The sequence below is a fragment of the Pinus tabuliformis genome, chromosome 9 (assembly GCF_031772625.1).
Source record: "Pinus tabuliformis cultivar Carrire ecotype Pingquan chromosome 9, CPIR1, whole genome shotgun sequence".
NCBI classification, from domain to species: Eukaryota; Viridiplantae; Streptophyta; class Pinopsida; order Pinales; family Pinaceae; genus Pinus; species Pinus tabuliformis.
In genome coordinates, this window is record NC_142307.1 from 1,038,180,568 (window position 1) to 1,038,195,477 (window position 14,910).

The 14,910-nt window shown below is 40.5% G+C and overlaps 1 protein-coding gene across 1 annotated transcript; it reads left to right on the forward strand.

The window, feature by feature from the left end:
- Positions 1–1,346: 1,346 nt before the first annotated feature.
- On the forward strand, positions 1,347–3,521 carry LOC149152242 ((R)-mandelonitrile lyase-like). The gene is made up of 4 exons (XM_089440702.1): positions 1,347–1,525; positions 1,618–2,259; positions 2,397–3,231; positions 3,325–3,521. Exons 1-4 carry the CDS (start codon positions 1,408–1,410, stop codon positions 3,362–3,364), a joined length of 1,635 nt encoding a protein of 544 aa, XP_089296828.1. The 5' UTR covers positions 1,347–1,407; the 3' UTR covers positions 3,365–3,521.
- The last annotated feature ends 11,389 nt before the right edge of the window (positions 3,522–14,910 follow it).

Here is a 14,910-nt window from a genome sequence, read left to right on the forward strand (position 1 = left end):
TATGTGTAGCCTACCAAAGGAATTAATACAACACTTTTAATTCAACTTGCTTGTTTAATTTTTTTTATGGTGAAAGCATTTTTACTTTACCTTTACTAATAAGTTTAAAAAGAGAAAAGTAATGATTTATATTATAAGTTTAAAAAAAAAAGAAAAAGTAATGATTTATATTATAAGTTTTAAAAAAATAAGGGTAATGTTTTATATTATAAATATATTAAAGAATTTAACATCTATATAACATAATGTAATGAGTGTCTCCCTAAAGAAATTTAATAATATTTATAAAGCAAATAGATTCAGAAACTTAATCCTATAACCTTTTATTTATAATTCATCTTATTCAATAACTAAAATTAATTTATTAAAATAAAAATAATTAATATACATAGTGAATAATTAGTACATCAAGGCATAAAGATCTTAAAAAAAAATATGAAATTCAAAATTAAAATTTAATATGAATCAAACCCAACCAAAAAAATATAAAATAAATCATACATTTTGATTTCCATTCCCATTCTGCATGTTCCCATTATACGTATTAAAAGTCAGGGTATGGAATGGATTTTACTAACAAATTCACAACCCAAAAAACTTATTTCGAACTTATTTGAATCATGAATCACATGTTCATTGATTTAAGAAGCATCGTTTGGATTGCTACAAAGAGAAAACATCAAAGCCGATTAGAAAGACACGTCAATTGTGACAAAAGCATTTATTGGATTGCTACCAACAAAGAGAAAACACTAGATCACGTGTTTGATGTATTATTAACAAAAGAAGAGCAGGGTAGTTGATGAATAATAATTCTGAACTATTATAGTGCATGATTTTGAAATGGCTTCCAAAGTCAAAGGAAGTTTTCTTCGATTTTGATTTTGTAATGACTTCCCAAATTAAAAATAATATTTTACCTCTTATAAAAGCTAGAGTTTGATTTTGTATGATGTCTAGTAGTTCTCTTCAAATTTGATTTTATAACGTCCTTGATGGTAAATTGTTCATCCAATGCTCAATGGTTACGTTGTGGTAGTTCTATCTGTTTTTCGTGGTTGAATCAGAGGTTACGTAACGGGGGAGTTTTTGAGTGTGTTAAATTGCGTGTGCCAGAACCCAAGGGGACATTTTCCTTATTACATGAGAAGATTGAAGTGAATTGTGAACGGCCACGTAACATGATACATACATTGAATTATAAGAGATAGTGAATTGTCAACGATAACTGATGACATCAATTGTAGATATTACCGACACCTAACCTACGGATTTCGTGAACTCCACGGATTAATCTTCAGGATCCCACAAAGTTGGAAACGCTTATAAATAAATAGCCTCAAACGCACTCTAAAATAGAACCACATCTTAAAAGAGAGTGGAGGAGTTGAATTCCTGGTGAGAGAGATGACGATTATAAGGGTTGTGAATACTCGTGCATGGCTTCTGCTTCTGCTCGTCATGCTAATAATGTTGAGCAGCTTATCCTCTTCGACTCAGGCAGCGACAAGTGCAACACCCTCGGGTATGAACATATTGGATTAATGTCTCTTTATATAGTTGATGGTGTGATATGATATGATATGATTGAATTAATTGGGCTATGGTGATTTGCAGGTGTTCCGTTTGCGTTTATGACTATAGATGCGGGGAAAGCAGCTGCAAGAAAATATGATTACATTGTCGTTGGAGGAGGAACGGCTGGCTGCTCCTTGGCAGCAACGCTGTCTACCAAGTATTCAGTTTTGGTAATAGAGAGGGGAGGATCTCCTTATGGAGATCCCGACATCGAGAACGCCGATGCATTTGGAAAGCTATTAATTGAGACCGACAATTACACTTCACCAGCACAGGTGTTTATTTCAGAGGATGGAGTAAGTAATGCGAGAGCGAGGGTCCTTGGAGGCGGAACTGCTATCAATGCCGGCTTCTACAGCAGGGCGAGCTCCCAATATGTCAGTAATGTGGGGTGGGACGAGGGACTTGTAGAGGAGTCGTATGAATGGGTGGAGAAGCAGGTTGCCTTCAAACCACGTCACCTCTCGCATTGGGCGTCGGCTATCAGAAAAGGCCTCCTGGAAGTAGGGGTTCTTCCATACAATGGATACACGTTGGATCATTTGGATGGAACCAAGATCAGCGCCTCCATCTTCGACAACAAAGGCAAAAGACACACAGCAGCAGATCTTCTCAAGTCTGCAAATCCCGACAATATCGTAGTCCTTCTCAGTGCTACCGTCAGCAAGATTCTCTTTGAAGGTGTAATTCATTTTATATTTCTATTACACATTTTCATCACATCCGTTATAATATTGTTTTAAGTGGTTTTCAAATCATTTATAATAAAGATTGGACTAATAGATTGAGCGTTTTTTGGTATGAATTGGATCATGCAGAAACAAAGAATGCCTCCTCCAGGAAGCCGAGGGCAAGTGGTGTTGAATTCATGGACAGCCACGGTGGGTCTTATCAGGTTTTTCTGAATGAATCATCACGTTCCAGCGAGGTAATCCTTACTGCTGGAGCCCTAGGCAGCCCCCAACTGCTACTGTTGAGCGGAATCGGCCCATCTGAATCTCTCAGGGAATTCAATATTCCTCTACTCCTACATTCGCCCTCGGTAGGCCAAAGGATTCAAGACAACCCCCGTGCGTCGGTATCCTGGCAATCTCAAGAATTCTACACTGTACAAGTGGTGGGTATTCTTAAAGCTTCTCAAAATTATATCGAGCACGTCAGCGTCTTTGCAAATGGCAGCGCATCCCCACACAGCCCCATAATCTATACGGAAGAAATTACTGAGAAGCTGGCATTTCCAATATCCAGGGGAGAACTTCGGTTACGCAGCAGGGATCCTCGAGACAATCCGTCTGTTCGATACAACTATTATTCTCATCCTCTTGACCTCCAGAGATGCGTGCATGCCGTGAGGGTGATCGTTGAACTCCTGGACACACCATATCTGCGGAGATTTAATGGTGATCCCTCTCATGGCTTCAACTTCACTGGACCGCCGTTACCAAAGAACATATCGGACGACGCAGCCATGGCACAGATCTGCCGTGATACGTTGAGCACAATGTGGCATAACCATGGAGGATGTGAAGTTGGGTATGTGGTTAGCGAGAGGTATGAGGTGAAGGGAGTTGATAATCTGAGGATTGTGGATGCGTCAACGTTCACAGACAGTCCTGGAACCAACCCACAAGCCACCACTATGATGCTGGGCAGGTAACTAGAATATTCTTAACATTTCAATGTGGTTTCTATCTCTCTCTTTGTGCAAAAGTGGACTCTTAATCTTGGTGTTGTGGATGAATGCAGATATGTAGGAGTGAAGATTCTTCGTGAGTGGGCTCAATGAAAGCAACGGCAGAATGACTATTTGGTGTAGTAGTCGCTTTTCATTAATAAAGAATATCGAGAACCACCCGATATCCACATCACAGAGATTCTCACGCACTGTATTTTTTATTCGCTTTACGTCAATAAAAATTCTCGTTAGTCGCGTTATCTTGGAAGGAGGGTGTTTATATATAATTATATGGAATTTAAAAATCTCATATCTTAACCATAGATAATTACTCGCATTGCATTATATTATGCAAAGGATATAAGTTAAGGATTAATAAAATAAATTTTTTTATTAATATTAAAAAATATTTATCTAATAAAATGTTTTTTAATAATATTAAAAAATATTTGTTTTTAATATTTGTTTTTTAAAGTTAAATATTTTTATATTTCCTGGGGCATTTATAAATCTTTAACTTATTAATCTTAGATTAGAATAGAATCATATTTCTTTGATTGGAATTACAATGTCATGGGCCATAATGATAAAAGTGCCAAAAATGAAAACCATTTGTCGGAAAACACTAAAAGTAAAGGCAGAGAAGTTCCCTAGAAAAATGTTTAGAGGTCATCATCACCTTGCTATTCTCAATGCATACAAAATACATGTGGAGCTAGTCATACAAAGAATATAACACATACCCAACATTCCTCGACTCCACATGATTTTCTTGATCAATGATCCAAAGCAACAATGTCCATTGTTTCTCCACACCAAGAAAACTTATCAATGCTTAAAAACTTTGTTATTGAACCTACAACATCCTTTAGGGTGACTAAATTCACCAAAAGCACCTTCTTTACTTTAGCCATGTCTCTCACATACTGATAATGAAAATCATTATGCTTTATTTTAGAATGGTAGGTTGGGTTCTTCACGAGGAAGATTGCATTTTGATATCCACTATCCATCCTTACATCTTGTTGCACTAACCCAATGCCTAAACCTGATATTTATAAACATGTAAACATAATATTTGTAAACATGTTTCTTTCTTGATTGCATAAATGACTACCATCTATTTAGCTTTTGTAGTTGAAAGTGCCACTATAAACTATTTCTTGATCATCCAAGTGATTGCTTCTACAAATAGGTTAAACACATACCTACTTATAGATATTTTGTTATCTATATGTCCAACCTAGTTTATATTAACAAATCCATGTATGTCAAAAAGTTTATCCAATTCTGGAATTCCTTGGTAGCACAATCCATAACCAGCAGCGCCAAACAAATACCTAAAAACCTTCTTTATGACTACGCAATGCTCCTTCCATGGTTTTGACATATACTTACGAAATAATCATTGCACGTGCAATGTGTAGTCTAGTACAAACCATTACATACATCAAACTTCCAACTACACTAGCATACATAACACAAGACATGTCCTCTTACTCTTGTCTCTTTGGACACTAATCTACAGATAAATGTAAACCTATAAAAATAGGTACCTTTATCATTTTACAGTCTTATAGATTAAGCCTCTACAATATTATCTCAACATATTTCCTTTTATTTAAGCAGAGTTTCGTTTTCACTTAATCTCTTTTAATTTCCATGCCCAAAATGAAATTTGCAGCACTAAGATCCTCCATGTCAAATTTAGAGGGAAAATGAATTTTCACATCCTATATGATTTCCTTGTTATTTCCACATGAACATATGATCCACATGCAAGGCCAGATACATAAGGAAATCACCGACTAATTTTAAACACAAACAGTGATCCACTTTTCTCCTTGTGAAGCAATTCCCTAATATATATCTATCAATTTTTTTACACCACATCCTTCATGATTTATTTAACCCATAGAGGGAATGTTTCAATCTACATACCAAATATTTCTTTCCCTTCACTACAAAGCCTTCTCGATACTTCATGTAGATTTCTTCTTCTAGATCCCCATGTAAGAATGTTATCTTCACATCCATATATTCTGCTTCAAAATCAACAGTAGCAACAATAGATGAAATAAATCTAATGGAAGTTAACTTCGAAATAGGAGAGAAAAAATTCACCAATGTCAACTCCCACATAGGAATAATCTTTTGATACTAACCATGTTTTATATTTCTCCATATTTCATTCTACATTGAAATTCTTCTTAAACACGTATTTGTTGCTAATGGGATTTCTTCCAACTAATAAATCCACTAGATCCCAAGCCTCATTCTTTTCGAAGGCTACCATTTCTTCAACCGTTGATTTTTTCCTAGAGTTTTCTATCCTCTAATTCCATTTCCTCCCTAAAAATTCTAGGATCATCATTAGTAATAAGATAAGAAAATTTATAATGGAAATAAGGTGTGGTATACCTCTCTGATTTCCTTCTTTCCTGAACTAATCTCCTCAATATCAAAGTATATTGTTCTTCTTCTTATTAGTTGTGTTCTTTTATAGAATCTAATTTTTTAGTCTTCAACTGAAGCTCTATCTTTTATAGTTCTTCCTCCCTTGGTAGGACTTCTTATTTGACATCTTATATTTATGTAAATAGCACATCTTGACTATATGAAACCTTTTTTATCTTCTAGGGTCCAAGGCTTATAATATTTTATACCATCTTTATATCCAATAAATATACATTTTTCATCTTTATTATCCAACTCTTATTTTCCTTTGGAACATGTATAGAAGCATCACAACCAAATACCCTAAGATGTTTGAGAGAAGGTTTCTTACTAGTTCATACATCTTGTGGAGTCTTTTCATCTAGTGTTAATGATGGTGATTTTACCAAGTAACATGCAATATCCACTACCTCTACTAATAATTCTTGTCCTAACCTCGCACCATTGATCATGCTCCTTGCCTTTTTCATTAGCAACCTATTCATCCTTTATTCAACTCAATTCTGTTGAGGTGTGTATGGAGTAGTATTTTACTTGAATATCAAACTTCTTATAGAATTCCTCTAATATATTCCCATAGAATTCTTCACAATTATCCATCCTCAACAACTTAATTTTCCTCTTTCTTTGATTCTCCACAAGATCCTTAAAATCTTTGAATTTCCAAAGACATTAGATTTCTTTTAGAGGAAATAAATACATGTAGTTTTTTAGAATTCATTTATGAATGCGACATACTATACATATTTTCCTACCGTGTAGTACTTGAAGACCCTTCATTTCGATATGTCCCACTCTTTGATACCACAACATAGTCTTCTCTCTAGAAACTATAGGATTTTTTCCTTCTTTAGCTGCATTCTTAGGAACAATGGAACTATTGTACCCATCAGTAATAGTTCTTCCTAGAATCTTATATAGAGTTCCAATACAAACGCCCCTCAATAATACCATTCTTCTTTGAACCATCATGTAGTTTTCCATTTCAAACATTATTTTTAACTTGCATGACTTATTTTTCTTATAAAAATCAAAGTTTTAACAAATCCTAGGATGTAAAAAATATCAAGAATTATTCTAATCCTTCTATCCATGAGCTTCAACATGATTTTCCCTCACCTTATGATTTTATTTATCAATTATTCTCCTAGGAAAACATCACTACCATCATACCTTTCATACTTGTGAAACCACTCCCTATGAGTCATATGAAAAGATGCATCTGAGTTAGACCAAAAATTTCTTGTCATCTATTTGATTTCCTAAATAAGTCAAGCACAGATCCCCTCCTTCACTCTAAAGAGATTTTTTATTCTATAGAAGGAGCATCAATGGATCCCTTCCCTCTCTCAACACCTTTGGATCTACATTATTTCTTGCAATTCCATTGTTTTCCACATCTCCAAAATACCTTTATGATTTTCCAAGAGATTTAATTCTTCATCTATATTTCGATCTCGCACTTGAGCACTTATTTTTTATTTCTATATTTGAAGAAATCTCTTACAAATAAATCTTCTACACTTTAATTTTCTATGTTTTTTGTCCCATCCTCTCCATTAACAAGGATGGGGTTATTTAACCAAAACTTATATTAATTGCATTACTACCTATGGAAACAATGAGACTATCACATATGTATAGTAAAGAAAACAATAAATTGATAGAGTTATCCTCTTTTTAAATATTTTTTTCCTCTGGAAAAATCCATAAATATTGCATTAATAAGCAAAAAATTTACATGAGAGTGTCTGTTTTTACAAGTATTAACAGTTGAGCTGTTATGTTGCATTACCGCGCAGGGTATGCAGACTGTTCTATTACAGTAGCCTGTTCATCATTTTCAAAATATCAAAAAATTCAGTATGAGTCTATGTACGTACTGCTGTTATATAGAAGCGGTTCCTATTGTGCTACTTGCTGACCCAAGATTGGATATCCCGGGTCTATATACGGTCGGTGGAAAAAATTTTGTTCCTACTGATCTTTAACCTCTGTAATCTCCCAGATGCCTCTGTCCATCAGCGCTGCCTCCTTGGATAATTTGTCGGCACCCTTGTTGTGTTCCCTGTAGATGTGAGAGATAGTAATATTGTTAAAAGCTGATTTGAATGTCAGTGCTTCATGTAATATAATGCTGAGTGAGTGCATGTGACAAGTAGCTGTGCCATTTATCCAGTTAATGATGATCTGTGAATCCCCAAATATATTGATGCTAGTGCAATGGTGCCTCAAGGCAAAGTGAAGTAAGTGGCGGAGAGTGATGAGTTCTGCAAAGTTATTGGTTCCAGCTCCCAGTCCAGCCTTAATTCTGTAGTGATGATTCTCTGATATATGTAGGATGATGCCTCCACCACATCTTTGCAGGTTTGCCGCCCCATCGAAATATGCCCAAGGCGTGCTTGGGTCGATGGGAGGGGGCGGGGCAGGTTGTCGAGTTGAGGGAGGGGGTGGGTCGGGTAGTTCCCTCAGGGCAGCTACAATACTAGCCTCTAGCAGTGGCCAGTGAATTGGCTTGTTTTCGAATATCACGCTGTTTCTTGTTTTCCAAATGGCCCAGTTTACAATGATGGGGAGATTGATAGATTTTGAACCTCTGTTATTCTTTTCCCAATCAGTCCATGCGCTAATGATATCAGTACCAGCCCAATCGCCTGCGAAGTTTATGAAAGGCTTGAGGTTTTTCCACAGGTTCAATGTCGAACGACAATTTAGGAATAAGTGGTCTGTAGATTCCGAGTCCGCCTTACATAGTACGCACCACGTGGGGCCATGCTGGGCTCTTTTCATAAGCTGGTCTCCGGTGGGAATTTTATTCCGCAGTATGCACCAATTGAAGAGCTTTGCTCGAGGGGAGGCGGTTTGTTTCCAGATACTCTGCCACCAGCTGGAATTTACCTCAGGTTTTTTATGAGCAATGAGCTGTATGTAACCATCCTTGGGTGTGTATACCCCGTGTTCTGCCTGGTTCCATACTAGTTCATCCGGGCCCTCTGTGATTCTGTTAAGGCATCTCTGTATTCTTCCCATGCTGTATGCCATCTTCCAGGGAGGTTTAGTTGGTGCGCTGATTTCCAAGCTTGGTGGAAGATATCCGAATGGTCATGGTCCGCAATCTGTGAGATTACCTTTATGTTCCGTGCTGTGAGGTGTGCAACCAGATCTTGTGGTAGTGAATGCCTTCCCCCACTCCCCGTCCAGGGGTCAAGACCTATCCTTGCACTGTTCCCTTCTCTGATACGCCAGACCAGGTTGTCTCTAATGAGAGGCAGTGAATGTAAGAGGGCCTTCCATATCGAAGATATGCCAGTTTTGTTCCACTCAGGGAGTCTTACCCAGTCATAGATGCTGAGTGGCCATATGTATTTGTGGAATGTAATGCTGGTCCATAAGCTTTGGGACGTCAGTAGGGCCCAACCCATTTTTCCTGCTAATGCTTTTGCGAAGATAGGGAGCTCCTTCAACCCCCAACCTCCCCATTTCTTGGGTATGGCAATCTTGTTCCAGCCAATCCAGGCAAAGATGCGCTTGTCTTGGTTGCCAACCCATAAGTATCTATTGCATAGCTGCTGTAGTTTAGCCAATATGTTCCGGGGTATCCAAGCTAATGCCATCCAGAATACTGGGGTAGCTTCAAGTACAGATTTTATCAGGGTTAGTCTCCCAGCCCTGGAGAGATATCTGTGACTCCAGCATGTTAACCTTTTTTCTATCTTTGATACTAGCCATACCCAATCAGCTATCTTTTGACATGTCGGCTTTAGCCAATATCCCAGATATTTAAGGCCTCTGTCCAGTGGCTGGGTGGTATAAGGAAAAGCCTGTCTGGCCACGAGCGCTTCATTTGCTGTGGTACCCACCGCGGTGATAGTGGACTTTGATCTGTTCACTTCCATGCCCGTAGCTTTTGAGAAGAGATCTAGGATACGAGTGAAAGAAGTTGAGTCCTGTACGCTGCCATCCAATAGAATTAAGACATCATCTACAAATAGAAGGTGAGTGAGGAAACATACTTCCGTGATTTTGAGGCCTCTGATAGTCCCCTCCCTTTTTGCAGAGATGATAAGCCTGCTTAGAGCTTCTATGACCAAAAGAAAGAGTAGTGGCGAGAGGGGGCAGCCCTGTCTCAGCCCTCTTTCGGAGTGAAAGAAGTGTGAGGCTGATCCATTGATCAAGATACTGAAGGTGGGGGAGGTGATGCACGCCATGATCCAGTTGATTAAGGTAGGGGGGAAACCGATGTGAATAAGGATCATTTTTATATATAGCCAGCTTACTCGGTCAAATGCCTTGGATAGATCTATCTTCAGCAGGATACACTTGAGATGTTTAGTCCAGATGGAGTGTATCGCCTCTTGTGCCGAGCCAATGGCTTCATGGATCTGCCTGTTTTCCAGAAATGCAAATTGTTGAGGGGAGATGTGTCTGGAAAGAATGGGCTTGATCCTATTGGCAATGATCTTAGAGATGATCTTATAGAGGACATTGCAGAGGGATATGGGGCGAAAGTCATCAAATGAGGATGGGTTGTCTGATTTAGGGATGAGGGCAATGAAAGTGGAATTAATAGCATTGTAGAGACTACCCGAGGTCCTGCTTTCCTCAACAACCTTTAAGATATCTCCTCCCAGCAGATCAAAGAAGGCAATGTAGAACTCTATAGTCCAGCCATCCGGCCCAGGGCTCTTTTCCTTTTGAAACCATTTGATAGTACTTTCCAGTTCTGCCATAGTGACGGGGGCTTCAAGGTCTTCAGATTCCTCCTCCTCTACAAATCTGGGGAAGTGTGTGGCCACGTTGATGATTTCTGCCAGATTTGTACCTGCAGGGTTCTTGTATAGGTCTCTGAAGTGAGAGGTACCCAGATATGAGAGCTTGTTAAAGGAGTCTGCCAGTCCCCCCTCGGGGAGAGGGAGGTTCCATATGGTATTTGCCACTTTCCTTCCTTTGGCAAAATTGTGGAAGAATCTGGTATTCTCATCTCCGGCTTTAAGCCAAGTAGCTCTACTACGAAGCCTGATAGATTCCTCCCTACCCTTTAGTATATTATTCTTCTGATTTTCCAGCTCCACGAGGCGGGCCTTGTCATCCTGTGTTATGAACCCCAGGTTTCTCTCGTCCAGAAGGGCATTCAGGTCTTCTTCTACCTTGATGAGCTGCACATCTTCTCGCTTCTTCTTCTCCCTGGCCCAGTTGATCACAATATGCTTGAGCTCAGTCAGGTTTTTGACAAATCCCCTTGCCATGGAAGACTCTCGGTCTATGGGATGTGCTCTCCAGTATTCTGTAATCAGATTAGAGAAGCTAGGGTCTTGTAGCCACAGATGATTAAACTTGTAGGGTGCTTTAGGTTTCAGCTGCGGACCCTGGATTTCCATGGCAATTGGGGAGTGGTCTGAGATACCTCCATTGCTTACCCACTGTTTGTATGTGTGCAGTCGATGTATCACATGGCCTTTCATCAGGAATCTATCCAATCTTCGGGCCAGGGCAGCCGATCCTATCCTTCTATTTCTCCATGTAGGATGAGGCTTCTGCAGTGGGATATCAATGAGGTCATGCTGCTCCAATAACCGTCTCATGAAATCTGTGAGGGGATCTATCTGGGCCGATGATCCCCATGACTCACTGAATCCCAGGGAGAAGTTCAGGTCTCCTCCTATGATGATGTGATCAAGTGATAATAGATTACAACTGAGGAGTTGTCTCCAATAATTTTCCCTCTGTTGGCAAGGCCCATATATGTTGACAATGCGAAGGGAGAGGCCGAGTTCGATAGAGAATATATCAGCTCCTAGGAATCCATGACCTCCCCAAGAGGAGTCAAGTCTGATAGAACTGGGATTGTATCCGAACGCCAGGCCACCCGATCTGCCCATGGCATCCGAAGCTATGAAGTTCCATCGGGCTCCTACTGAGGCTAGGGCTCGTGTAGTAGACTCTGCAGATCCAAGGGTTTCTTGTAGGAGAATGATATCGGGAAATTCGACCTCAAAAAGTCGTTTGAGGGCTAGCTTTTTTGGGGAGCTAGCGAGACCCCTACAGTTGAAGGAGATGCACTTCATGGGGGGCCGATCTTTGGGGGTTTTGTTGCTCTGAGGACCCCGTCTATGGTGGCTTGACGCCCAACTGCTACTTCCACGCCCGCGTGCCTAATGGCTTTATTGAGATATGATTTGCGACCCCGGGTAGTAAGGAACCCAGGGCCTAGAGGGACAATACCCAGCCCGGAAAGGGTTTCAGAGACCTCCAGATGTGAAGAGCGAGGGCGAAGGGAGTATGGGTGGGATGGGGTCGAACGGGATGATGATGGCGAGGGGGGCGGAGATGAAAAGGGCAGAGTGGTCGGAGCAGTGGATGACGACGGAGGGGGAGGGGGGATAACACATTGAACCATAGTGCATGCAGTTGAATTTTCAAGTGCAAATGAGATATCAGATGAGTTAGAGAGAGGGATAGGAGAGATACCCGACACTTGCGCGGCCGCTGCTGCTGCCCGAGCCCTGGTCAGCGGGGGCGAAGGCGGGGCTATCTTTCGCTTGTCCAATTTTGCAGGTTCGCCTTGGGGTCCCGCGCTGCTTTGAGGCGAACGAGATATAGATGGGGGGGTTCCGCTGGTGACCGCAGGTGCCGGTTTTGGAGATCCTTCCTGATTGTTGTTCAATGGGCAGTCCTTGAACAAGTGACCGACTTGGTGACATCGGTTGCATCTGAAGGGAACGCCCTCGTAATCCAATATCTGCGATCTGCTGAAATTCCCCCATCTCAAAGTCATCTTTTCTTGTAATCCCTCCCTGGTATCCAGATGTACTAGGATTCTAGCTAGTATTCTTTTGTTGGTCTCCTTGTAGGATCGATCGTGGTGCAAATACGTTCCCAAAGCATTCCCGATCTTGACGAATGCTTCCTCAGACCAGTATTGTAGAGGCAACCCCAACAATCTCACCCAAAGAGGGCCTTCTCCAATCTGTTCGTGCTCCGGATCAAATAGAGGGCTCCACCTTTTCAATAGCACCGGTGCCATTTCTATGTGTCAGTACTGTGCCAGTACAGAATTCGTGTGTTCCTCCTTTGCGAAGTGGAGTGAGAACCATCCCCTTGGGAGTTCTTGTACTTCCGACAATTCAGTGAATAGTGCGCCCCAAATTTCTTTCACCCATAGTTTCAATCTCTCCGCCGTGAAGGTACGCCCCCGCACATGTCCAACCAAAATCGTTCGAGCCAGTGCCATGGTCTCCTCGAAGTTTGTGGGATCACCGAATGATACTGTAATGTCTTTGACAGTTGCTCTGATGCACTTCGATCTCTTCTTCGAGCGTGGAGCGGTCGGATGATCTATGAGTGGGTTGGTGACCTCGACCCCAGGGGGGTTTTGCGGGCTGTGCATTGAGGGCCGGCGTGCTGAAGCTGCCCGAGGGTCTAATCCCTTCATCGCTCAAGGGTTTTTCCGCTGCAGCCCTAGACTCAACAGGGGTGATGGTGTTTTCCGGTGCTGCCTGGTGTTCGGTAAGTGCGATGGGGATTTCAGCTGCTGCCCTAATCTCAACAGGGGCGGAGGGAAGTACTCTTCTTGGCGGAGATGGCAAATCGAAGGTTAGAGCGTCGGGTGATAATTGTGATAGGAGGAGGGCAGTACCTGGTGAAAGGGGCGGGGCATCCAGAGCAGGGGATGTGGGAGGAGACGACAGAGAAACCACAGGAAGGGTGTCCTGGGCGGCGGGGTTTTCAACAGCTGGTGCGGGAGTTTCGTTAGGGTTTCCGAAGATGGCGATCCCTTCTAGTGGGTCCGCGGAGTAGTCCACAAGCTCCGTAGCTTCGAGGCCCTCCATACCGGTCAACCGTAGATACCGCAGTCGCTGTCTGAAGACGGAAACCAAAACCCTGTTCCCTGATCTGTGCTGTCCGTTCCGGCGAGCTCCCGTTTTCCTGCGGCTCCTGCAGCTAGGTTAACCTAGGCCTTTCCGATCGCGACGCGTGAACCCCATCAGACCTCCAGGTGGACATGTTGTCATCCCTAAACCTCTTTTTAAATATTAATTCAATAGATAATAACTAACTTACAATAGTGTTGAAGGAGTTTAGATGCTCTATCACCAAGTATCCATCCCTCATCTTCAAGTTATACAATTTCTTCCATGGGAATAATTTGTTCACCAACGACTTAGATTGATGTAAAGCCCCTAACGTGTTCCATAATGTCTTCATTGTAGCTTCTCTTGAAGCATTCAGTAATCCTAAATTTGAGAGGCTCAACCACATTATGTTATTTTCCTTCTAATTGAACTTGTTCAAGTATTTTTTTTATATCCCTATGGATGTGATATCTAGATCCATAAAGATCCACTAATGTTTGTCCACCAAAATATCTTCCCTTTCAAGTTTCAACAACTTAAAACTTTGTTCATTGAATTTCTCAACCTTTAACTTTGAATTTCTCACCATCTCCTTGCACCACAAGAATTTATAACATATATCTCCCACTATAACAAGGCTTACCATAGGCCTGAACCAAAACCCTAGCCATAAAGGCCTCTCCTTGATGCTAAACTAGTCTGATACCAATGTGGATTTTAACCTTGTATAGCTAATTGTTGCAAATAAATTCTTAACTAAAACAAAAAAAGGTACAAGAACACACACACACACACACACACACACACACACCTGGAAACAAAAAATTAAGGAAACCATAAAAAAAATTGTATATTATTTCTCTATAATGTTACAATACAATATGTATATCACGTGGCATTTATAAAGCCCTAATTTAGTAAACCTAGATTTAAAAGTGTTTTCTTTAACCAAAATTACATTACCATCGAGCATAATAACCATGTCATCCATAAAACCACCAAAAGAGAAAAAAATGTTCTAAAAATGACCAAAAATGGACACAAAAAATGGGCCTTTTTTTTTCTTTGTCTAGGGTATTGCCCCTCTTGCAACCACCATATACAAGGATGGTAAGCCACTCCCCTATCGTTATCACACAAAAGGTGTTAACCTAGACAAAATCATTAGGTAGATTGAGATATTCCATGTTAAGGTGGGTTTTACACATTAAAACCCACATTCACCTAAGGAAATAGCCTAAGGAACCAATTTTCCTAAGGTATTTTTGTTAATTAATCCATTTTCTTTTTCCCTAAGGAAAAATCATAATTTCATTAATGTAAAGGAAATTACATCTTATAGATGCA